The sequence below is a fragment of the Vigna angularis genome, chromosome 3 (assembly GCF_016808095.1).
Source record: "Vigna angularis cultivar LongXiaoDou No.4 chromosome 3, ASM1680809v1, whole genome shotgun sequence".
In the NCBI taxonomy this organism is placed as follows: domain Eukaryota; kingdom Viridiplantae; phylum Streptophyta; class Magnoliopsida; order Fabales; family Fabaceae; genus Vigna; species Vigna angularis.
Window position 1 is genome coordinate 8,755,959 of NC_068972.1, and position 23,746 is coordinate 8,779,704.

At 33.1% G+C, this 23,746-nt stretch overlaps 3 protein-coding genes and 1 pseudogene across 3 annotated transcripts; all 4 read left to right on the plus strand.

Moving 5' to 3' along the window:
- Positions 1–116: 116 nt before the first annotated feature.
- LOC108325895 (elongation factor 1-alpha) lies at positions 117–2,866 on the plus strand. Its single transcript, XM_017559022.2, has 3 exons — positions 117–532; positions 1,096–1,585; positions 1,693–2,866. The coding sequence occupies exons 2-3, from the start codon at positions 1,124–1,126 to the stop codon at positions 2,572–2,574; spliced, it is 1,344 nt and encodes a 447-aa protein (XP_017414511.1). The 5' UTR covers positions 117–532; positions 1,096–1,123; the 3' UTR covers positions 2,575–2,866.
- A 3,043-nt stretch (positions 2,867–5,909) lies between these two features.
- On the plus strand, positions 5,910–8,200 carry LOC108325894 (elongation factor 1-alpha-like; annotated as a pseudogene).
- Positions 8,201–9,234: 1,034 nt separating this feature from the next.
- LOC108324092 (uncharacterized) lies at positions 9,235–19,398 on the plus strand. The gene is made up of 13 exons (XM_017556911.2): positions 9,235–9,454; positions 10,084–10,299; positions 10,373–10,528; positions 11,781–11,869; positions 12,985–13,090; positions 13,593–13,660; positions 14,989–15,066; positions 15,955–16,019; positions 17,118–17,184; positions 17,282–17,464; positions 18,198–18,254; positions 18,375–18,470; positions 19,118–19,398. The coding sequence occupies exons 2-13, from the start codon at positions 10,089–10,091 to the stop codon at positions 19,250–19,252; spliced, it is 1,311 nt and encodes a 436-aa protein (XP_017412400.1). The 5' UTR covers positions 9,235–9,454; positions 10,084–10,088; the 3' UTR covers positions 19,253–19,398.
- Positions 19,399–20,600: 1,202 nt separating this feature from the next.
- On the plus strand, positions 20,601–23,746 carry LOC108324256 (uncharacterized). The gene is made up of 4 exons (XM_017557153.2): positions 20,601–21,007; positions 21,145–21,283; positions 23,055–23,140; positions 23,261–23,746. Exons 1-4 carry the CDS (start codon positions 20,744–20,746, stop codon positions 23,420–23,422), a joined length of 651 nt encoding a protein of 216 aa, XP_017412642.1. The 5' UTR covers positions 20,601–20,743; the 3' UTR covers positions 23,423–23,746.

Consider the following 23,746-nt stretch of genomic DNA (forward strand, 5'->3'; position numbering starts at 1 on the left):
TCTTTCTTTTTAATTTTTTTTAATGACTAAAATACTCTATAAATAAATTTTCAAAGCATCTAAAATAAAAAAGAATCACTCATTTAAATACGTAAGGTTTTGTATCATTACTAACCACCCTAATTCTTCTTTGTATCTTGTGCCGCCAGAGAAAATAAGGCAACTAGGAATTGGCGTAAGAAGTGACATGATCTTCTACGATTTCTGCAGCACATATTCTACACATACGAATATCTAAACCATTAATTACACTCTATTTCTAAATTATCTTGTTGACGGTTGAGATTCGGCTATGCAATGGTTTAGACAAAACAATCGGCCGCAGAGGATCTGGTTTGGCGTGAGGTTGGATTTTCCGTTGACGCCACGTCAAAAGAGCAGGGATACAACTAGAAATAAAGTTAAGGGTAGTAACGCCAACAAAAATGAACAACTTGCAGTGTATAAATTCTCAGTCCCTCTTAACACAACATTCTTCTTTGCTACACTCTCTTCTCGCGGCTAGGGTTTAAGAGCAGCTTCTTTCTTCAAGGTTATTTCTTGTTACTCACTTTCTTTTCGTTGCTTCCTTCATGTGTTAGCCTTTATATTAGTTAATTCCTCTCCATTTACTGAAATAATTGCTGTTATTTGATTTGATTTTGGTTCTGCTTTATCTGCCTGCTAAATCGAAATTACCAATCCAAACAGTGCGATTATCGTGTCAATTCGAATTATTTATTTTCTTGGTCATTCCAATATATAGATGTTGGTTTCAATCAATGTTTTTACCTAGAGCTTGGGGTCTCACGTGATGGTGTGGATATCCATTTTCATATCGTAATGTTATTTTAGTTTAAAGCCATTATGTACTTCGTATTGTGGTGAAGTCTATATCTAGCTTTTACTCAATCTTTAATCCGTGGGGTTCCTTTTTCTTAGACATATCTTACCGATTCGAAAACTGTTTTATTTTGTCAACCCCGTGATGTCGTTGCTGTATGGATCATCTCATTTTATTTTCTCTTTGAGAATTAGGGTTAAGGATTCTGGGAAAGTACTTTTTGCAGATTTTGTTCTGTTCTTGGATGATTGACTGTTGATTTGAATGGGCAGATCTTAATTGTTTCAATTTAGAGGACGAATGGGTAAAGAAAAGGTTCATATTAACATTGTGGTGATTGGCCATGTGGACTCTGGAAAGTCCACTACCACTGGTCACCTCATTTACAAGCTTGGAGGTATTGACAAGCGTGTGATTGAGAGATTCGAGAAAGAGGCTGCTGAGATGAACAAGAGGTCATTCAAGTATGCCTGGGTTCTTGACAAGCTCAAGGCTGAGCGTGAAAGAGGAATCACCATTGACATTGCTCTCTGGAAATTTGAGACCACCAAGTACTATTGCACAGTCATTGATGCCCCCGGTCACAGGGATTTCATTAAGAATATGATTACTGGGACATCTCAAGCTGATTGTGCTGTTCTTATCATTGATTCCACAACTGGTGGTTTCGAAGCTGGTATCTCGAAGGATGGACAGACTCGTGAACATGCTCTTCTTGCTTTCACTCTTGGTGTTAAGCAGATGATTTGCTGCTGTAACAAGGTATATAACTTGGTACCTTTATCTCGCTGCGATTAAAAGTTAATTTAGTTACTTAATTGTGTTAAAATTAATTTATTAACGCTTTCATATTTGGTATCTATGAATAGATGGATGCCACTACACCTAAGTACTCCAAGGCAAGGTATGATGAAATTGTGAAGGAAGTTTCTTCGTATTTGAAGAAGGTCGGTTACAACCCTGACAAGATCCCTTTTGTTCCCATCTCTGGTTTTGAGGGAGATAACATGATTGAGAGGTCTACCAACCTTGACTGGTACAAGGGTCCAACTCTACTGGAGGCTCTTGATCAGATCAATGAGCCAAAGAGGCCATCAGACAAGCCTCTTAGGTTGCCCCTTCAGGATGTGTACAAGATTGGAGGAATTGGAACTGTGCCTGTCGGACGTGTTGAAACTGGTGTCTTGAAACCTGGAATGGTTGTTACCTTTGCACCCACTGGACTGACAACTGAAGTTAAGTCCGTGGAGATGCACCACGAAACACTCACTGAGGCTCTTCCCGGTGACAATGTGGGATTCAACGTGAAGAATGTTGCTGTGAAGGATTTGAAACGTGGTTTCGTTGCCTCAAACTCCAAGGATGACCCTGCGAAGGAGGCTGCAAATTTCACGTCCCAAGTTATCATCATGAATCATCCTGGGCAGATTGGAAATGGCTACGCACCTGTTCTTGATTGCCACACCTCCCACATTGCCGTGAAGTTTGCCGAACTCGTGACCAAGATTGACAGGCGGTCTGGTAAAGAGCTGGAGAAGGAGCCTAAATTCCTGAAGAACGGAGATGCTGGTTTTGTGAAGATGATTCCCACAAAGCCCATGGTGGTTGAAACCTTCTCTGAATATCCTCCACTTGGTCGTTTTGCTGTGAGAGACATGCGTCAGACTGTGGCTGTTGGTGTCATCAAGAGCGTGGAGAAGAAGGACCCTACTGGAGCTAAGGTTACCAAGGCTGCACAGAAGAAGAAGTAAATTGCGCAGGATGGTCTATCAGGAAATCTGTTTTTATGCCTGTGTTAAATGGTGTCTTGTTGTAGACGCTGCTATTTTTCGTGTCGGGATATTGTTTTGCGGATTCCGTTTGAGGTTTTCTCCCTCATCTCTCAAATTTTGATCTCAGAACTGGTTTCTTGATCGATGGTGTTAGGATTTAGACTTTTTCTTTTTCTATGCGGTATGTTGTAATGTGTTTTTATGAGAACGGTTATAGTTTTTTTAGATACAGTGAGATTTAGGACTATATATTGCAAGTTTGGGTTTTGAATGTCGGCTTATATTTTGTTCTTATTTTTATATTAGTTCGATGCGACTCATTTGGTATTTCATATGGTAACCTGGCATGATGCATAATGGGTATACTTGTTCTGGTTTTAAAATATAATTTATATTTATAAAATTTTAGTTTGATTTACAACTGAAGACGCACTTTACGTTGATCGACAGGAACTAAATTTGTGTGATAATTTGATAATCATTTAAATTTTTATACTAATTATTTTACTTTAACGTTTTTTTTCCTTAATGTGGAAATATATTTTAGTTATTTAAATTTAATAAATGTATCAATAACTTGAATTAGCGGTTGTAACTCGATGACATTTATGGGATAGACTTTATAACTCGAATTTTAGCTTTTCTGAGAAAAAAAAAGTATAAATTGATATTTTTATCTTCATTAATTTTTAAACAGTATCCCACCCAGAGTAGTAATAAGATTGTAATTTTATTTTAATTCTTCTTTCGGTTTTGCAAAGAGACCGATGAAATATACCTTTTGATCCTAAAATTTATTCTTTTACAAGTAGTTGTTTTGTTGATCCTTTTCTTTTGATAAATTTATCTATCATTTTTATCGTAATACATTTAGTTAATTATTTTTCATGACATTTTTTCAATCACGTGTTTCTTAGTCGCAAAAGCTAAATTTAATACTTTGGTTAAAGAGATCGACTCAATTCATTTGGACCGACTTATATTAAAATATTATAAAAAATAATTTAGACAAGAGAAATAACAAAATATTTTATTTATTTTTAGTGTTATTGATATTTGGAAAACAGATTTATAAAACTAAATAACAAAACTTTGATATATATATATATATATATATATATATATATATATATATATATATATATATATATATATATATATATATATATATATATATATATATATATATATATATATATAGGAATATGTACCGGTGAATTTTTTTTCTGTAGTTTTAACTGAAAAAAATCAGAAACATTCGTTTAATCTTAATCTATCTTCCTCATTTATTCAATTTGTTTTTTCTCATCTCCATACTCTCTCTTTCATGCACACAATTCCAATTGAAGTGAAATCTTTCTAATAGAAAGGATATCAATTCAAATCTTGGATTTTCACATTGAGAGAGATATTGAGAGAAATCAAGAATTCTCACTATTTCTTAGATTCATGGATAGGTTGGGACAACAATATCATAAAAAATACTTAAAAAAAAAACTAAAATAATGGCAATTTGAAACGAAATATAGTTTCACATCCATGTATTCTTTTTGTACTAGATTCAATTAAATTGGAACGAAATCTTTCGAATTCTTCTTTTTTATCTTAGTTGTTTAATCTTTTTCTTAGATTCAAATCTGAAAAGAGTTATAACTTAATTAAAAGGAATCCGTGACACTACAATTTGTTGTTTTTGTTCTATTCGTTTATTTGACTATTTTATTATTAAAGTGAAAAACAAATGAACGAACAGAGCAAGAACGACAAATTGTGGTGTCGCGGATTGTTGTGTGTGAGAGAGAAAGTATAGAGATGACAGAGAAACGAATTAGATAAGTGAGGAAGGTGAATTGGGATTGAATGAGTGTTTTTGATTTTTTCAGTTGGGGCTAGAATAAGGATGATAGAGGAAAGGTTGGAGTGAGAGAGATGAAAGAGAAAAGGTTGAGAGGAATAAAGGAGGTCAGTAAGAATTTGAGAGTTTCTTGTTTTTTGTGTTGTTTTGAGAATGAAAATTATTCAAATACCCTTGGTCTTAAAACTTATAATCCATAATATATGAGAGTATTTTTATCTACTAAAACTCGGTACCCGTTACTAAAATATATCAACTGACAAAAAAAACGTACACAATTTAACACACCCACACACACATATATATATATATATATATATATATATATATATATATATATATATATATATATATATATTTATTGATATGAGATATTGGTTATAATATTCTATTACATGTACTCAATAACTAATTATATTTTATACTTATCTTAATTATATTTTAAGTATTTTTTCAAGGATTCAAAACCTATAAATACACATCCATACTCAATTTTTTTTTTCACCATTCAATATATTATTATATTACTTTCTAAACTTTTACTTGTGAACGTTGAGAAGTCATTTGCAACTGAAAATATAGTTCGACCCTGAAGACCTCGTACTTTCATCTCAGAAACTCTTCGTCAATCTAAATTTGGTAAAGACACGTTCTTTATCAGTAATTTAGCTAAGTTTAAAATAAAAGAAAATGCTTCGTTTAGTCCCATTAGAAATAATATCACAAATTCCATATTGTGAAACTCAGTTCAAGATTGAGTGCCTCCTCCACATTGTGCAGATTGTAGTTTTAGTGAAAATCTTCCAAACAGATTCGAATTTTGCGTGAGAGAATTGAGAAGCCTTGACATATTCATCTTGTTAATGAGTTGCCATTCCACATGAGTATGTTGAATCACGTTCAGCAATGGAACCATTACAGAAACTTGTTTTTGCCAATAAGAGCCATCTTCATGGTCTTGATCCAAGAACTAAAGTTCTCAGTATATCAAACATATTATATTACTGACTATAAATTTCTAATATAAAACAAAGATTGCTAGCAGGCATTCAAGGTTAATGAAACAAACTACCTGTGCAAAACTATAAAATTAGTAACAATTTTAACGCGTTTTCGTGTTTAACGAACATGTTTTGAAAAGTTAATACTCACTTAAAATAATGTTAGTGGGTTGACATCGGTTTTGTTTAATATTATTTTTGTGATAAAAAATGTGGAATTTAAATATTCTATTTACTTGCCAGACAAGGTTAGATATTGTTTATGACTTTTTCTGAAAAAAGAATGGTCTTTTTATGTATATATAACTTGGTACGCAAGGCTAGATATTGTTTATAAACAAACCCCTCTAACCCCTCTCAAAAAAGCACTTTTCTCTGCTACACGCACACTCTTTCTCTTCTTGACAGGTTATTATCTCAATTCTGTCTTCTTATTGATGGATTGTTAATATATTACTGATTCATAGACTTGTCAACTCAGTTTAGGGTATAAAATTTACTATGTTGGTATAACCAGTTCTCTTCTGTCTTTTAACGGTTTTGATCTGGGATTTATGACTTTCTGTGCCTGCTACAAACCCTGATCGTGAGAAAATCGTGTAAATTTTGTTTCCTTTTGGGTGTTGCTATTGTTGTTGTACATATATGTATGTAGGTGTTGATTTTTTTTACAGAGTAGTTGTAAGTAGTATTTTTATTCAATGATTAATGTATCTGTAGTGGTTGTATAAATCAATGTTTTAGTGTATGCAACACAAAATGATAACTGTTTGTTTTAGGTTGTAGCAGTAATGGGTAAAGAGAAGGTTCATATCAACATTGTGGTGATTGGCCATGTGGACTCTGGAAAGTCCACTACCACGGGTCACCTCATCTACAAGCTTGGAGGTATTGACAAACGTGTGATAGAGAGATTCGAGAAAGAAGCTGCTGAGATGAACAAGAGGTCATTCAAGTATGCCTGGGTTCTTGACAAGCTCAAGGCTGAGCGTGAAAGAGGAATCACCATTGACATTGCTCTCTGGAAATTTGAGACCACCAAGTACTACTGCACAGTCATTGATGCCCCCGGACACAGGGATTTCATTAAGAATATGATTACTGGGACATCCCAAGCTGATTGTGCTGTTCTTATTATTGATTCCACCACTGGTGGTTTTGAAGCTGGTATTTCTAAGGATGGACAGACCCGTGAACATGCTCTCCTTGCTTTCACTCTTGGTGTGAGGCAGATGATTTGCTGCTGTAACAAGGTACAGTAAACTATAATCTTCACCTTCATCTCATGCACTTTGAAAGACATGCACACAACCTATTTGATGTAGCATTTAGATATTTTACACTGTTGTGAGGACAATATTTGGTGAAAATTGTGTTGGGTCTTTAATGTCAGAGCAGTATCTTTAGTTGTTGTTGATTTCTTTAGTTAACTTTTGAAATTCTCAATTCTTTGTCTCTGGCTCTCTTGAGTAGATGGATGCTACTACGCCTAAGTACTCCAAGGCAAGGTATGATGAAATTGTGAAGGAAGTTTCTTCTTACATGAAGAAGGTCGGTTACAACCCTGACAAGATCCCTTTTGTCCCATCTCTGGTTTTGAGGGAGATAACATGATTGAGAGGTCTACCAACCTTGACTGGTACAAGGGTCCAACTCTTCTGGAGGCTCTTGATCAGATCAATGAGCCAAAGAGGCCATCAGACAAGCCTCTTAGGTTGCCCCTCCAGGATGTGTACAAGATTGGAGGAATTGGAACTGTGCCTGTCGGACGTGTTGAAACTGGTGTCTTGAAACCTGGAATGGTTGTTACCTTTGCACCCACTGGACTGACAACTGAAGTTAAGTCCGTGGAGATGCACCACGAAGCACTCACTGAGGCTCTTCCCGGTGACAATGTGGGATTCAACGTGAAGAATGTTGCTGTGAAGGATCTGAAACGTGGTTTCGTTGCCTCAAACTCCAAGGATGACCCTGCGAAGGAGGCTGCAAATTTCACGTCCCAAGTTATCATCATGAATCATCCTGGGCAGATTGGAAATGGCTATGCACCTGTTCTTGACTGCCACACCTCCCACATTGCCGTGAAGTTTGCCGAACTCGTGACCAAGATTGACAGGCGGTCTGGTAAAGAGCTGGAGAAGGAGCCTAAATTCCTGAAGAACGGAGATGCTGGTTTTGTGAAGATGATTCCCACAAAGCCCATGGTGGTTGAAACCTTCTCTGAATATCCTCCACTTGGTCGTTTTGCTGTGAGAGACATGCGTCAGACTGTGGCTGTTGGTGTCATCAAGAGCGTGGAGAAGAAGGACCCTACTGGAGCTAAGGTCACCAAGGCTGCACAGAAGAAGGGCAAATGACTAGTGCCGGATGGTCTATTAAGGAATCTCTATTACCATGACTATGATAAATGTTGTCTTCTTCGTAGTAGTACTTTTCTTCATGTCGGGAACTTGTTTATCATATCATGTGTCAGTGTCAGTTTTGCTCCGTCATCCCGCAACTATTGTTCTCAGAACTGGGTTCTTGATCGACGGTGGCAAAGTTTATTTCCTTTTTCTACTTTTTTGCTTTGTTTCTATTATGATGTGTTTGTGTCTTTGAGAATAATTGTATCTCTGGAGGTACAACGAGTCTTAGGATTTGTCCTATGATGCAGGTGTGATTTTGAATGTCAACTTTATATCATTGTATTCTTATTTTAAATTTTTGGTGGATCATTCGTGCAGTTGAAGTTACTTTGCAGCCATCATCTTGGATGAAAACATAGGTAGCATTTCGAATTTGAATGTTGTTATATTGAAAGTATAGCGTATGTTCTTGCTATTGGATGAGAAATCTCAGAACGTGAATATTTTTTTAAAGGAATCATGTCATTGGTGTAATATGTGTATTTTTGAAATTAAAAGCTTAGAACATAAAAAATAGTAAAAACATAACTAAACTTTCTTTAGATTTGTTTTGCGAGATTAAAAGTAATTTATTTTGTTTGTTGCATGAACTAATTAGGGACTTGATTAAATAATGGAGTGTTTACCTATAACCCACACAAATGATCATATCTACACGTACCAAATGGACTTGATGATTGAAGGATATAAGAGTATTCATCTTAGAAAAAAAACATTCTTATCTTAAACAACATTTCAATGTTTTTAATTAAGATGACAACTATCTCTAATAATAGTTGAAAGATTTCATTTAGTGTTATTTTTTTTCTTTGTTTTACAGATTTATCCTTGTTCACCTTTTAAACTCCTAAACAAGCAACAATTTCTATTAATTGTTTGAATGACAAGAGTGTGCTCTAGATAGCAATGACCAGTCATGTAGTTAAAAAGGAATACAGCCAAAAAAGTATTACTAAAGCTAATTCATGCACTTAAATTTGTTGATTTTAATACAAGAGTAATTTTTAAAGCAATATCACTTTCTTTAAAATATATATATATATATATATATATATATATATATATATATTGTTTAGTAGTTAATATATAATTTTAACTTATCAATCATAAGAATCAGGTGATTAATTTTTTACAAGATCTTTAGTACACATGTTCTAATGAGTGCTTTAAACTTAGATCCAAAGTTTATAAAAGATTAATGTTAATATAATATGATGAAAGCCTTAAAATTAAAAATGAGATATTATATTATATCTTAAATTCTAAAGAATAAAATCAATTTTATAATATTAACAAGCATATTTTGAAAATACAATTTCTATGGTAAAAATAACTATCCAAACATTTAAATCTGACATTTTGAAATTTTGAGACAAACACTCAAACAAAAAGTGGCTTCGTAAGTATACCTAGGTACAAATTTATAGAAGAAGAAATAACAGAGAAATTTGGTGTGAGAAAGCGAAGAGCAGGTGGTTTGAAAGTGTTTGCTGGAGCTCCACTACCACACCCACTGTTGGATCCTTCCTCTGCTTCTCAGACGATACATTTTCTCACTTCATCTTTTTCTACTTCTATTTTCTGCCTCCTACTAGGTACTCCCTTCGATTTCCCCTTTCCCAATTCAATTCCTTCTTTTAAAGTTTCCATTTTTACTATAATTCTTAATCATCCCCATCATTCAATGTTCCACATGAGCTATTTGTCCTGCATACGCCCACTTTCTTCAATCTTCAATTTGTTAGTTCAAACGATGATGAGCGTGTTTTATTCAGTGTCGTAGTGGAAAATGTTTTCGTTATTTTATAAAAGAATGACGTGGGTGAAGTTATTCCTCTCCTCATTTTTAAATATATTTTCAACAACTTTTTTGGGTCTGTCTAGGGCATTTCTCTGTTTGATACAATAAGGAATTCGATTTGAGATTCATGGAATATTGTTTTTGTACTTGCTATAATTTTATTGAAAAAATAATTTATAATTGAGTTTCGTAGAAATAATGTTGTCAATCCTTGATAAAGTTTAAAATTAGTTCAGGTGATTCTGACAGAAAATATCCTTGCTTGTTATAATTATAATGACAATTCTGCAATGTAATTGTAGATGCTAGTATAATTTTAAGAGCTCTTGTGACTGTGATTTACTTATCCTCCCAGTATTTCTTTAAACAATTTAACATTTAATTGTAGTTAAATTATTCTAAGAAAGGGTGCTTGAGATGCAGGCGAAATGCAGAATTCAGATGCAAATCAGCTTCCTGAAGTTGATTCGTTGCCAGATGGGTTTGTTGAGAGTACTACAGAGCCTCTTGCTCCTGCAACTCCAACTCCTGAGCAAGAGAAGCCTCTGAATAGTTACAAGGATGATGATTCATCCGACCTTATTCATTCTAATGAACTATCAAACGACATTGGAGCGAAAGAGTTTCAAACCAATCATGGTAAGCAAGATCAGTCAGCGATAAAAACCTTTTCATGTTCCACTATCTAAAGCACTTAGTTTTGATGCCTTAGACTGCTCGGTGGAGATTTCCTCTAGTAGCTGTATGCAGCAGAATGAAGGTGTACAGATTACACCTCCTGTAGCTGTATCTGTTCCCGAGTCTCCACCATCCAGATGCTGCGAGGTAAAGGAGCCACAACAAGGAGAATGCCAAAGTTCAGATGGATGTAATTATCCTAAGCCTTTATCTCCCTTTTTGTAGATTTTGGAGCTAGTAACTACATGCTAATATTTGTTTAGTTTCATGGGAATTACACAAGTAATGGATTGATCTTGACTACAGACAGGTTTCGTTTTTGTGTGACTCCTTACTATTGAGTATAACTCTCCTTCATTCACCTATAGATACTATTGGCATACCTATGCAAAATTTTCTTCTCTGCATATGTATTTTCCTTTAAATGGAACTAATAGTCCCTGGTTGCCTAATGATTTCTAGAATGCCTCTGTATTCTATGGGGCAACTTGTCATCATGTATACACAAATTTCAAAATTGGAGGCTTCCTTATTGGTGTTTGTGTGTGTATGGTGGATGTCACTGGAAAACCTTGTAATCCTTCCTTGTCTTTAGTTTTCTAGTTCAAACATTGAACAGTCTCCATATTATGTGGATTAGGTATTTCTATTGTTATGGACCCCAAAGTTTATACTGTCCTTGTTAAATTTAAGAACAGACTGGGCATAACTTGATTGTAAAAGCAAGATCGTAGGAGGATTGTCTATATCATTGTAAGTAGTACTTTATATTTCTACCCATCATGGGATTGTAACACTCCCCTTATACTCAAGATTGGACACCTGAAGTGTGAAATTGGCAGTATTGAACACTTCTGAATTGTGGGTGACTGAAATATTAGGTTTGGGATAGGACCTAATACCATAATATATTAGAATTAATAGCATACAAGGTTTGCTTCATCTTAAAATCTAGCTCAGGGGGTGGGGGTCAACTTGCCCTTGTTATTATTAGAAGGATTACTTTGACCATATACAGCTGGTGTGAGTTCTTAGCATAATAGGTAATTTTTTTTTTCTTTTTTTGAACTATACATATTATATGTCTGTTTATCGATCAAGCAACTCCTTTTTTAGGATTAAAAATATTTCCATGCAAAAGAAAATTGAAAATACATGATTTTAAGAATTTGTCTGTTGGAAAGATGAAATGACCTCTTAAAGTTACATTTTTTTTTCTCTTGCATTGCTGGTTACTTTTATTGATACTATTCCTAGTCATGTACTAAATGGTTGGAATATCTAAACTTACATAATCAATGGACTACCTTGCATGCTTAGACATGACTACAAACCCATTAAAATGCAAGCTTTTGGATCTCTATGTTGAATTACCGATGCCTTCTACTTATTTCTCTGAGTATTTGACGTGGTGGTTGTGTTGTTGCTAATTGCTTTTGCAGCAACTGTTGTACCTTTGGAGGCAAAAGCATTGCCTGTAAAGAATGTGTGTTCATCAGAGACTGTTGATTCTTCAAAAAACAAAAAATCGGTTAGTCAGTTATCTGTGTTAATTTCTACTGTGCACATGAATTATTGCATGTATTTTCTGCTATATATTTCTCAGTCTGTGTTCCCTCTAGCTCTTAAATTCTGGTAACAGTTGATTAAAAATGTCCTTGTATGTTCAACTGACATAACATATTTGATCCACAACTAGCCTTTTGGGCATTGGGTTTGGTAGGACATTAACTTGGTCTAGATCAAGTTTACTGGAAATAGGCAGAGCAATACTCTTTGCTTTATAATAAAAAAGAAATTTAACATTTTTTATGTTAAGCTGTGAGCTTGCAAGTATAATGTACTTTCACCCAGTTCAAGAATAGTAATGAGGCTGGGCTGATTGATTATGGTGTTGTTAGGTTATCTCTGTCAGAACAGTATGGACAAGTTTGTAGGGGATTTTGAAGAATGTTATTGGAAGTGTTAGGTTATCCTTGTTTGGTTGACAAGTTATAGCTTGGAATTCATAAACGGGATCGATCATGGTTTCTGAATTGTTGGCAGTTTGTAATGCTTTAACTGTTTAATTTGTTTATAGCAGTATATTTGTAAAGAAGGTAAGTTAATATACTCTGATTGTAAATATAATTGGGGCTAGTTGTTTGATTAGGCTCTATTGAATTGGAAATTTGGATGGACCATCACAATTGTTCCACAGCAAACAATTTAGGTCATGTTGAGTTCATAATTTTTGACAGTTAGGGTCATGTTGAGGTCAGTGAGTACATCAAAATCAAACAAAAACATCGGTTGTGTCACTACTAGTTTTGTGCGATCACTGGTTGAATAGAGTGTAATATACTTTTGATGCACACCAGTATTATGCTAGGTCAATATTCAGGAACCTTTGTAGAAAACCCTCTTTCATATTATAAAATGAGCCGAGTCATTAATGTGATTCACCTCATTCGTTTCAATGTCTCAGTAACTATAAAAGGATGATTTTGCATATAATATTTGAATTACAAATGGTATAGAACGAACTGTATTTATCTCATTTTGATCAACATGAACCAAATTCCCTTCATTCTTTTGTCATGTCACTATGAGTATATGAAACTACATCTAGGAAAGACTGAATAGTTGAGCTTCTTAATTTGTCAGGAAACTGGTGAAAAGCGAAAAAGTGCAAAGCGTACTCTTAAATCAGAGAAGGAGCTTTTAGAATTTACACTCAATTATCAACAAGTGTTGGCAGAAAGAGATGCAGGTATGTTGCAATGAATATGTTCAATGCTGTTTTATAAAGTTGGAAATGGAAAGCATTTGTGAAGTTTCTGATCAAATTTTTGGAGTTCTTATTTATGCTAGTGTAAAGTAATACCTTGGCATTTAAGGAATATTCATCAATATCTCTGTAATTGAGCAATCAAATAATATCTTCTATTGGTATTGTATTATTCTGTATTGGCTTTCCTTTTATTTTACGTGTATCATTTCTCTTGTACTAATAAGTGTACTCTGCAGGTTGTTTCTCTCAAATGACCATTTAAACACGTTAACAACTTTTTCTTTTAATAGTGTGGGTTAGGTTGCTGGAGGGTTGGGTAGACTTTTGAGTTGTTTACACATTGTTTATTGAAATAGTATCAATTAAAACACTATATCTATGACTCTTTTCTTTTCTGGAATCTTAAGTATATGGCAGCATCTAATCTATAGCCACATTGATGGTAGTTCTTGTTTGTCAAATTTTGCCTTTCTTTTTGCAGCTCTTGCCGTCCGAGATAAGCTTGAGTCACTATGTAGAGAATTACAACGTCAAAATAAAATGCTGATGGTATTTTTTATTGGACTGTTACCTGTTAAACTGATTTATAATATATAAGTAGTCCTAGATGTGGAATTGATATACCTCAACATGTTGTCTTTCTTATATGCAATTGAGATGTACTGATTTATGCAAATTTTGCTGGGAGGCTAAATTTTTCCTGATTGGAACTAAGTTTTTCAATAAAAGAAGTTCTATCTATTCTAAAAAATAGTAAAAACTTTAGTCTGCTGGATAACATTCCTTTAAGAAAGAGTTCCGAGTTTTAGGTTTTGGAAAATAATTGTGTTCTCTTGCTCTCCTGTATGTATATTTATATATGCAATTTTGAATAACTGAAAGTACAACTCTGAGAAATCAGAAATAAAGGCTAGACCTTGACATACTAGATACAAACAAAAGCAACTTCATAAAAGTTACACAATAGAAGATAATCATTATTCAATACCCCTTTGTCAGAAGTTCTTAACTTATGTGAAGGGGTTAACTTGTTAGAATAGGTTAACTCATCTTTTGTATTAACTATCTGACACTTATGTGTAGATCATCAAATCTCCATTGCTTTTTTCTGATGTAAGAATCCATATAAATGAATGGATCAGCTAAGGGATAATTAAGCTCTCTTAGGATTTTTTTTCATATTTACATTCTTTAAGCTAGAGCATATAAATTCTATGTACCTAGCTTGGAACATATGAATTGAATTTGGAGCCCTCTAAGGGATTTAGACAAAATATCTGCAAGTTGATCAATAAAGTTGATAAATTCAATACTGATCTCTTTGGATAACTACTTTTCTTGAATAAAATGACAATCTCAATATGCTTTTGTTTGTCATGAAAAACTAAATTGGAAACTATATGAAGGTCTGCCTAATTATCACAATATTATTTCATTTGTTGGACTTCACAAAATTTCAACTCTTGTAGAAGTTGTTTCATCCACACAAGTTTACACATGTAATCAAAGCCATATTGTGGACACTTGATCGGATAATGACATTTTGTTTCTTGCTCCTCCAAAAAATAAGATTTCCTCCAACAGATACATAATGCTATATAGGACAACTTGGCCAATCAACATCACCTCGATTAGCCATTAACTTTTTGATTATGATCCATAGGACTCTCATTGGGTCTACACTCTAATTCTTTTTGATTATAATCTATTAGAAAATGGCTCCACCTGATTTTTTTTCTCCAGTTCATTATATTTTATTTTTTGATCTGTTTCTAACTATCATGAAATAGTATGGTTGGGATCTGATTCATCTTACTTCAAAAAGTACATCTTGATGCTTTTTAACAAAAAGAACAAGATTTATCGATCATTTTCAGGAAGAATGCAAACGTGTATCAACTGAGGGGCAAAATTTAAGGTTGGACTTGTCAACCAAGTTTCAGGATGCAATCAAGGTTCGAACATTGTCTTGTTTAGAATTTAGAATGTATGATATTCTGATCAGTGTGCATTGGGTGTGCTTTCATCATTTAAATTTAATTAGTGGAATGTGGTTTTAAGTGGTTATGAAAACAGTCATTTTATTTCTAATTACTTGTATTGTATTAATACTCAACAAATAGGCTGAAACTTTGGTTGGAATTAAATCTTTTCTTTGAAGGAGGGGGCTTCCATGTTTTAGACTTGCCATCTAATAAGGTTCTTTTCTTGCTATGTTTTTTGGTGTTGTGTGGGTGACTTCTTTAGATCAGTATCTCTTGTCAGATATGCAGAGGCAGTTGCACTGTATGGACTTAAAACATTGACTTGGCTGTATTTTCTTTGTACAGTACTTAGTTATTGTTTACACCCTATCTGCCTCTTTTTGGTACCCTTTGTTCATGCTTATTATAATATCTTTTTGACTATATAAAAATTTGCATTCTATACGTTGGCCAGTAGCCAACAGGTATAAATGGAATGCTGCTATAGCTATTGAGAAGTTATATGGAAAAGCAAGTGATACTGGACACTTATCTGGAAATCTAAATGTTTTCATTGTGGTTTGAAATTTGGTGAATTTTATCTCAGAATACAAGAAATATCTCATCTAGCTGGTCCTATAGCATAGTCTATCAATTCTTACTGAAATGAGCTAAAAACTACCATAAATTACTGTATCTGTTGTTTTTCCTTCAATAATTATTTGAGTTATGCTTCAAGTTGGTGGAATATGTTTCAGTGTTTATTATAACCTCAGAAACTTATGCTTGTTTTCTTCTGAGATGATTTTTGCGATTACATCACATGCTTCAATTTTCTTGTTTTTTCCTCCACTTAATGCTAGTTTCCCTCTGCTACAGGATGTCAGCAATAAACTTGAAGAACGCAAGGATGAATGCCTTTCTCAGCTTAAAGAGAACGACATGTAAGACCCTGACAAGTTGTGAATATAGAATTTATAGCTTTCCATAATGTATCAGCAAATGTATATGTTTCAGCTATACATATAACACATGTTCATGCTTGAGTATTTTATTTTGCCATATGGTATTTTTTTGTGGGTTATAGGTTATCAATTTCTCTGCTATGCTTTAGTGTAGAATGCAAGTCTTATTATTTTGGTTATTAATTTGCTGGGGGTGCATTATTTTTCCCACGTGTATTATTGCTTTGCTTCTTGCTATTTCTCAATGAACTTGGGTTGACTTCATGTGTTTTATTGCCTGCCGCCTTTTGCATATGGTAATCTTTAATACAGTTTATTGACTGCCCTTTCCTTACCAAGCTAAATCTTCATTTCTATTTGTGTTTGGTTTGATATTTTTGGTTCATCACTATAGATGGTAATGTCACTGTAAATTTTTACTTTGGTACTCCTAAATCCTATTTTCACAACATATTTTTTTATGTATGTATATTTAAATGAGACATCAAATAATTTTGTAACTATGATCTATGTGAAAGGAACTTTCAATCTAAATTAAAAATATATAACTCCCATAATAGCCATTAAACATTTACTCTGTTTAAAAAAATAACTAATGTAGGCAATGTTTGTTTATAGAAGAATCCTCTAAGGTGGAAGATCAAATATTACATTAATGTAACTTTTGGTAAATATTACATTGTCAATAACTTTATATAAAAAATATTGCATATCCAACCGTTAAGTTATATTTTCATATCATCATGATTATCCATGTCAATTTTTGTTAAAAAATAACAACAATAACAAATTATTCATATTTTATTATATTTTGAATAGTATATTATGTCAATTTTTATCTATATAAAGGAAGTATAAAACAATTTTATAGTAATATAAATTTTGTATCTATAATCTTTGTAAAAGGAATTTTCAATCTAACAGTGAACTTTGAGAAAAATATAAAAACATTATTCAATAGAAAATATGATCGGTGTAACTTTTGGTAAAAATTGTGCCCGTACTATTTTGATTCCTCCTCATCCTCTAATTGTTTCTGGATGAACACAAAATAAGTTGCCTTAAATCTCAATACAGGTTAAGAAACAAGCTAAAGCAGCTTGCTGAACAGTATGAACTCTCTGAGCAACAATATGCACAGAAGGTGATGCTTTTTCTTTTCTTGTGGTTTACATTGGTAATATGGTTGTGTTTATAAAGTTTTGTTACTTATTCACTTTAATGTTGTATTTGTTCAACAGTTGAAGCAAAAGTCTTTGGAACTCCAGCTTTCTGATTTAAAAATTAAGCAGCACGAAGAAAAATTGATTCAGGAACAGTCACAGATAAAATTATATGCAGAACAAGTATCTCAGTTATTAGCAACTGAAAAGAGTTTAAGATTGCAGTTGACAACTGATGGAGAAAAATTCCAACAATTTCAGGTTTTGTTTTTATTCTCTTTTTTATTTGCACAATTTGAATATATGGCCTCTTTGGCTACAATGTGCTCACTGTTTGCATAAAGGTCTGGTTTACTAAATATTTATAATTTGTAACAATATGATGTGGAGATAAACAATTTGTGGTTGGATTCATAAACGTCTTACTCTAATTGTGATATGGTTTCACATCCTCAATACTTTATTTTTATGACAATTGAACACAAATTAAGATTATATACTTGTAATTATTTGTGCTGGGTTTTGTTTCCCAAGATATTAGTAATTTTTAATATCTTAACACAAATTCTGTATCTTTCATTCTCTTTCAGTTAACTGGTCCAAGCTAACTGAACTTTCTTGTTTTCGCACATGATATTTTTTTATCTTTATTTGACTAACTTGACCCTCCTTTCAACTATTTGCTTTTAGGCATGTAATTGATAACTTGTTTTCTAAGTACATCTGGTCCCTGTTCGGATAACAAGCCTAAAAGCTGATTTTAATTTGTTATAAACTAATTTTGCTTACAGGGTTAGCTTAATTTATTTTCTTCTTTTTTAAGTGCTCATAGAGAAGTTTACTAAACTGTACAACTTGGCTCCTCTTTTTCGTTGCTTTTTCTGGCTTTGGCTTTGCTTCTTGCTCAAGTCCTCTTTTAGAATGTTCTGAGGCTGATCTCTCCATTCATACACTGTTCTGATCACACATGCTTAACGCATGCATTGAATTTCAGGAAGCATTGTCAAAGAGCAATGAGATTTTTGAAACATTCAAACAAGAGATTGAGAAGGTAAACTTAATTTCCGTTGCAGTTTTTATTTGTTCAGGAGGAGTATTTTTTCCTGAATCATATATCGGATGAGTGTAATTCTAAAGTCCAGTCTTTTCCTTTATTGTGGTTAACAACCAGATGGCAAAATCAATCAAGGAACTCAAGAAGGAGAATCAATTCTTGAAGAGTAAATCTGAGAAGTCTGATGTTACACTCATAGAGTTAGTTGATGAGGTATATAGTTTGTTTCCTGTTCTTGATCATTGACCATTTTAGCATGTTATAAGAATTAAGAAAGAGACATAGATAAAGAGATTAATTGGCCTCATTGTGCTATACAAACCATTTTACCCGGAGAAATTATAAGATACCCAAGATGCTCAAGTACCTTTGCATGTTTCAAACATTTATTACATGCCATTTTCTGTAGCACTCTCCTTTAAGCTGACGCATAGATATGAATCTTGCTCAGTTTATTAACACCGACAATGCTTTAGTTCCCTGCTAAGGCTTCTTTGAGGGAATATATGTAAAACTAATCGATATCAAATTGGTAATCCACCTCTGAGCCCTTTGTTTTTCACAGGATGAAAGCTTCCAACATTTCATATATCGAAATGATTAAAGAAAAAATAGTGCTAGGTTAAGTAAGCTCCTGAAGAATTTCTACAGATAGAATGTTTCTTGGTGATGCTTTTTTCAAAATGTATATATTGACTTTAGGCTTCTCAATTTTCTATTGTTTCTTTTCAAATTTCATTGATATTTCATTAAGCTTTGGACATTTATTTTTTGGCATTTTCATTGCTCATATTATTACTTCCTGTTTTTCCATAAAATAAATTTCTTAATTTATTTACAACGTCTTGTTGTCTGAGCAGCGTGAGCGCTTGAAGAAACAATTGGAGAAAACAAAAAATCAGAAAGAAAAACTTGAATCATTATGCCGGTCTCTGCAAGCAGAAAGGAAGCAAAATTCTTCCGAGAACAAGAGCAATAGCTCAGTTCAAACATGAAGAGTTGGTTCCTATTTCCTAGCATCTAAAAATAGATGATAACTTCTGGACGGAAATGTATTTTCTAATACTACGTTTTACAGTGACATGGCTTTGGTTTGACAGGGAATTGGCATGCAGTTACATGAATATGATTATTTTTGCTATGTTGTTATTTTTTATCCATTTCTTATCCATTTCAAGATTTGAAACAGGGTGAAATGTCGTTGTTGATCTTGGCATTCATTCTTGCTTTGTTTGCTCCTTGTCATTTCTTGCTTTTCATGGTCTCTCACTCCTGTGCTCAATACTTCTCTCTCAAAACCTGATAGTGTTTTTTAAATGAAAACTTCTACTGAGACCCAAAATAATTATATTTACCCACATTCTTTAGCTAATATTGATACAAGTTAATTCAAATGTTTCTTTTTTAGGTTTGGGATTGATCTGTGAATGCTGATCTGTCAGATTATAATATTCATAGTATGAATCAATTCAGGATTAAATGTTTTTTAATATATGGAGTTATTCATAGTATGAAACAATTCAGGATTTTTTTAATCAATGAAATTTACTTTCTAAATGTGACATTTTATTTGTCAACTACTAATTATGAATGTTTTATAATGTTTATTAGTGTTTTTAATTAATTTAACGTGCATTTATAAAACTAACCTTAATTTTGAAGAAAACAATTTACCCAAACTTTCTTTTATGAGATAGGACTTTATAATACGAACATTCTAAAAGTAATTAGACTTCAAGTTTTTAACGAAAGTTATACTATATGAAAATTTGTACATAAATAAATAAAAAGTTATCCATTATTGTCATTTGTAGTTGCCAAAGTGGTAAAAGACAAAAATATCCTTAAATTCTATCATCTCTGTATAAGTTGTCGTTGGATTTTTCTCGTTTCTTTCTCTCGCTGTCTCTCTAGTGATGTTTTCTTTTGGTTTTAAACTTTCTATCTTTGAAGCTTTCTTTCTCTATCTAGAAAAGGTAACATATGACCCCTTCTTATGACATCAAGAATAACTTTTTAAATTACGCAATCTAAATTTTTTAATGCGAGAAAGAAATTATTTTTGAATTATGTAATCTAGAAAATATTATCAAATTACCCAATTCATAAGTTTTTTCAATGAGGAATTAACTTTCAAATTGTGAAATTTATAAGTTTTATTTTAGAACAAAAAAGTATTTCTAAATTGCACAATCTATATAAATGATGAGGATTATTTTTAGTCTCAGTACATTTTAATTTTGACTAAGGAGTAGATGTAACTTGTATTATTAACAAAATTAAATAAACAAATATTAAATTTAGATGATGTTATTATCAGCCAGAGTTCAGAAAACTTGCAAGTTTCTTTTTTTTCTTATTTTTCATAAAACAAGAAAGAAAAAGTACCCTCTACGCGAGGAAAGCAGCCACTCTGCGTCTGCAGTGAAGATAGTATTTAGCTGGTGAATGGAGTGCTGGAAACAGTAGTAGCAGAGAATCCAGCAATGGGTACCGACAAGCCAAACCGGGTCGGGTTGATTATATCCACCACACCCTTGATTCGGGGTTTCCTCTCCGATGCGTCAAAAGACGCGAGTCTTTCCGATGAACTTCGACAAGCATCCTCCGACCTGCTCCTCCAATCGGAGGTACCCTACGCCGCACTTCGTGCTGTGTGGATGTCCTCTGATCCATCCACCAGACCCGACTTGACCCGACTTTTTTCGGGCACCCGTTTCATCTTCTCCAGCCCTAAGCCCAGGGAGAAGGTTAGTTTTCTATTCCTACTCTCTGTTTCAATTTCCCAATTTCTAATTCTCTTCAATTATGATTACGTCTTGTTTCGGTGGCTCCAAAATTTGTTGATCGATTCAATTTTATGTTTAACATTGTTATTGGTGTGAAGAGTGAAGAATTGAAAGCGAGGCTGAGAAAGCTGGAAGATTTAGCGGAGCGGAAAGCGTATCAAGAACTTGTGAAGGATATTGCACCGCCTAAGGATGTTCCGGAACCATTTTCTTCTTACAAGGATCAATTAGGGTTTGGTAAATTCTTCTTCACTTTAGTTTACCATGTTGATACATGTAAGAAATGAATTTTAATTACAATGCACTAATCACTGTGGATGTTAAGATATTGACTTTTACCATAATTTCAATGCACTGATCACTGTTGACGTTAACATATTGACTTTCATCATAATTATAGTGCATTAATCACTCTTGATGTTAAGATATCGACTTTTGTCCTAACAAATTTACAAGCTATATCTGGAGCAGTTTCTAATTTGTTGGCAACGTAAAATCTTTGCTATGTATCGAATGAAAATTAAACTAATGGCCGTTACTTGTTGAAACTTTGATGCTTAATTTGCTCATTTAGTTTGAACACCCTTTGCTAGATTGGGTAGGTTATTTTGCTTTATGATCTCATTTGACAGTACCAGGTTTTGTCCCTTATTTTTCTCATTTAGTTTGAACACCCTTTGCTAGATTGGGTAGCTTATTTTGCTTTACAATCTCATTTCACAGTACCAGGTTTTGTTGCTGAACCAAGTTATCTCAAACATTGTAATTCAGATTGGCTTCGAAGTTCTTATAATTTTTACAAAATTATTTGTATTGCTGCAAAATGTAACTTGAATGCAGTCTAATATTGGGTGTAATTGCTTGTTTTATGTACATCCATGGTAATATGTTTATTTCTTTATGTTTCCCAATTGAACTGGACAGTGGAAGAAATAATGTTTGTATGAAAGTAGTAAAGAGAAACGCATAGGGAAGTGAAAAGGAGATATTACATTTTATTGATCTTCATCTTTTGTTATGCATTATTGAATATATGACACTTCATGCATAGATGTTGCCTCCGGCCTTTCTTTTCCAATGCTTGTTAATGTTAACCACACGTGAAGAAATATTCTTCTGGCATTGATACTGAGATCTTCTCTGCCTCTTTTCCTGTCTTCAGTGGAATTGATTTCTGTTTGGATAGGCTATTGATGGTACTGATGGATTAATGATTACGTTACTTATATGTACATACTACAGACTGCGACACTTATTGTATACATAGTCACAAGGTATTCATACTTGAGTTTGTTAAATATAGGAAAGAGAGAGACATTAAGTTGAAACAGTGTGTTTTTTAGACAAAGAATAAATAAAATTAATATAGGAGATTTAATATCCTGTAATTGTACATATATAATCTAGATTTTCTTGATTATGTTTGATCTGCTCTTTATTTGTATAATAGTAACAGAATTTGATTTCAATCTTTTTGTTAGTATAAAGGGATTTATGTTGTCATCCAATTAGAAATTACTCTGGATATGATTTTTTTTGTTATTACAAAAGCGGAAAATTTTTTATCCTACATGTAGTTTTTATGAATCTACAGTTTTGATGGTTGAAAATAAAACTGAAGAGCTGTGTACATATGCTTCAGTTGTGCTTTAGGTAGTTCATTTTTATATTTACCTTTCCCAAGGTAACTTGTAATCCTTATGATAACATATACTGATTTTTTCTGCTGGTGGCGGTTAGTAAGTAATATAATACCTTCAATTTTCTTATGCTGGAAGACTTTTCTTTGGCTATTATCGGAGTAGTGGTGTTAATTGAAAGTTATCCTCTTGTACTCTCACAAAGATATAGAGAAATTAAAATTAGATGACAGAAATCTTTAGTCTTTTTTCCTCCTGTATTTTCTAGGGATGTGATTTGACACATTTAGTATCTCTTTTGTCACATTTATATAATGTTTGTGCTCTGAAGTAAGCTCTATTTGATATATTTTTTTTTAATTTTCCAGGTTTACATGTTGTGGTTACCATGTTTACTGGCTATCTTCTAGGATATGCTGCATTTAGAGCCTTGTTTAATCACAGTCCTGCCATGGTACTGTCTAAATATGCTTTTCATTGTCATTATCGTCGATTAGTGTTTTAGTTTTGAGCTTTCATCATCTCTTAATTCCTTTCTTTCCTTCCTTCCTTCCTGTGTTGTCTCTATTTCCAGAATGCTGCTGGAGGAATTCTGGGGTTGGTTGGTGCCATGTTTGTTGAAACTTTCCTTTTCATTATTAGAAGTTCAAATGCAGATACCAACAGAACAAAAAAATTCAGTCAAAAATCAAGATCATCCTTTTCAACACCCAGTTCTGCTAAGAAAAATCAGTAGAAGTATCAGGTTGGTTATTTTACACTTTTAAGAAATATCATCGTTCTGAGTTCCAGATAATTTAGAAGTGTGATAACTCATGGCAAGCCCTTTGTCTTCTATGCAAAAACGTGAATATTGTTGCCTCTGAGGATCTTAAGTACGAACACTTGTAAACAGTAGCCAAATAGTATGAGAACTATGTTAGATGTCTTTATATCAGATATTGAATAAACACTTCAATGTTTGTAATTGTAATTTTATATTTTTTACACTTTCATTTTCTACAACTTTTTATTGATACTATTTTGAATACCAGAGTAATTAAATATTTTTTGTATTTAA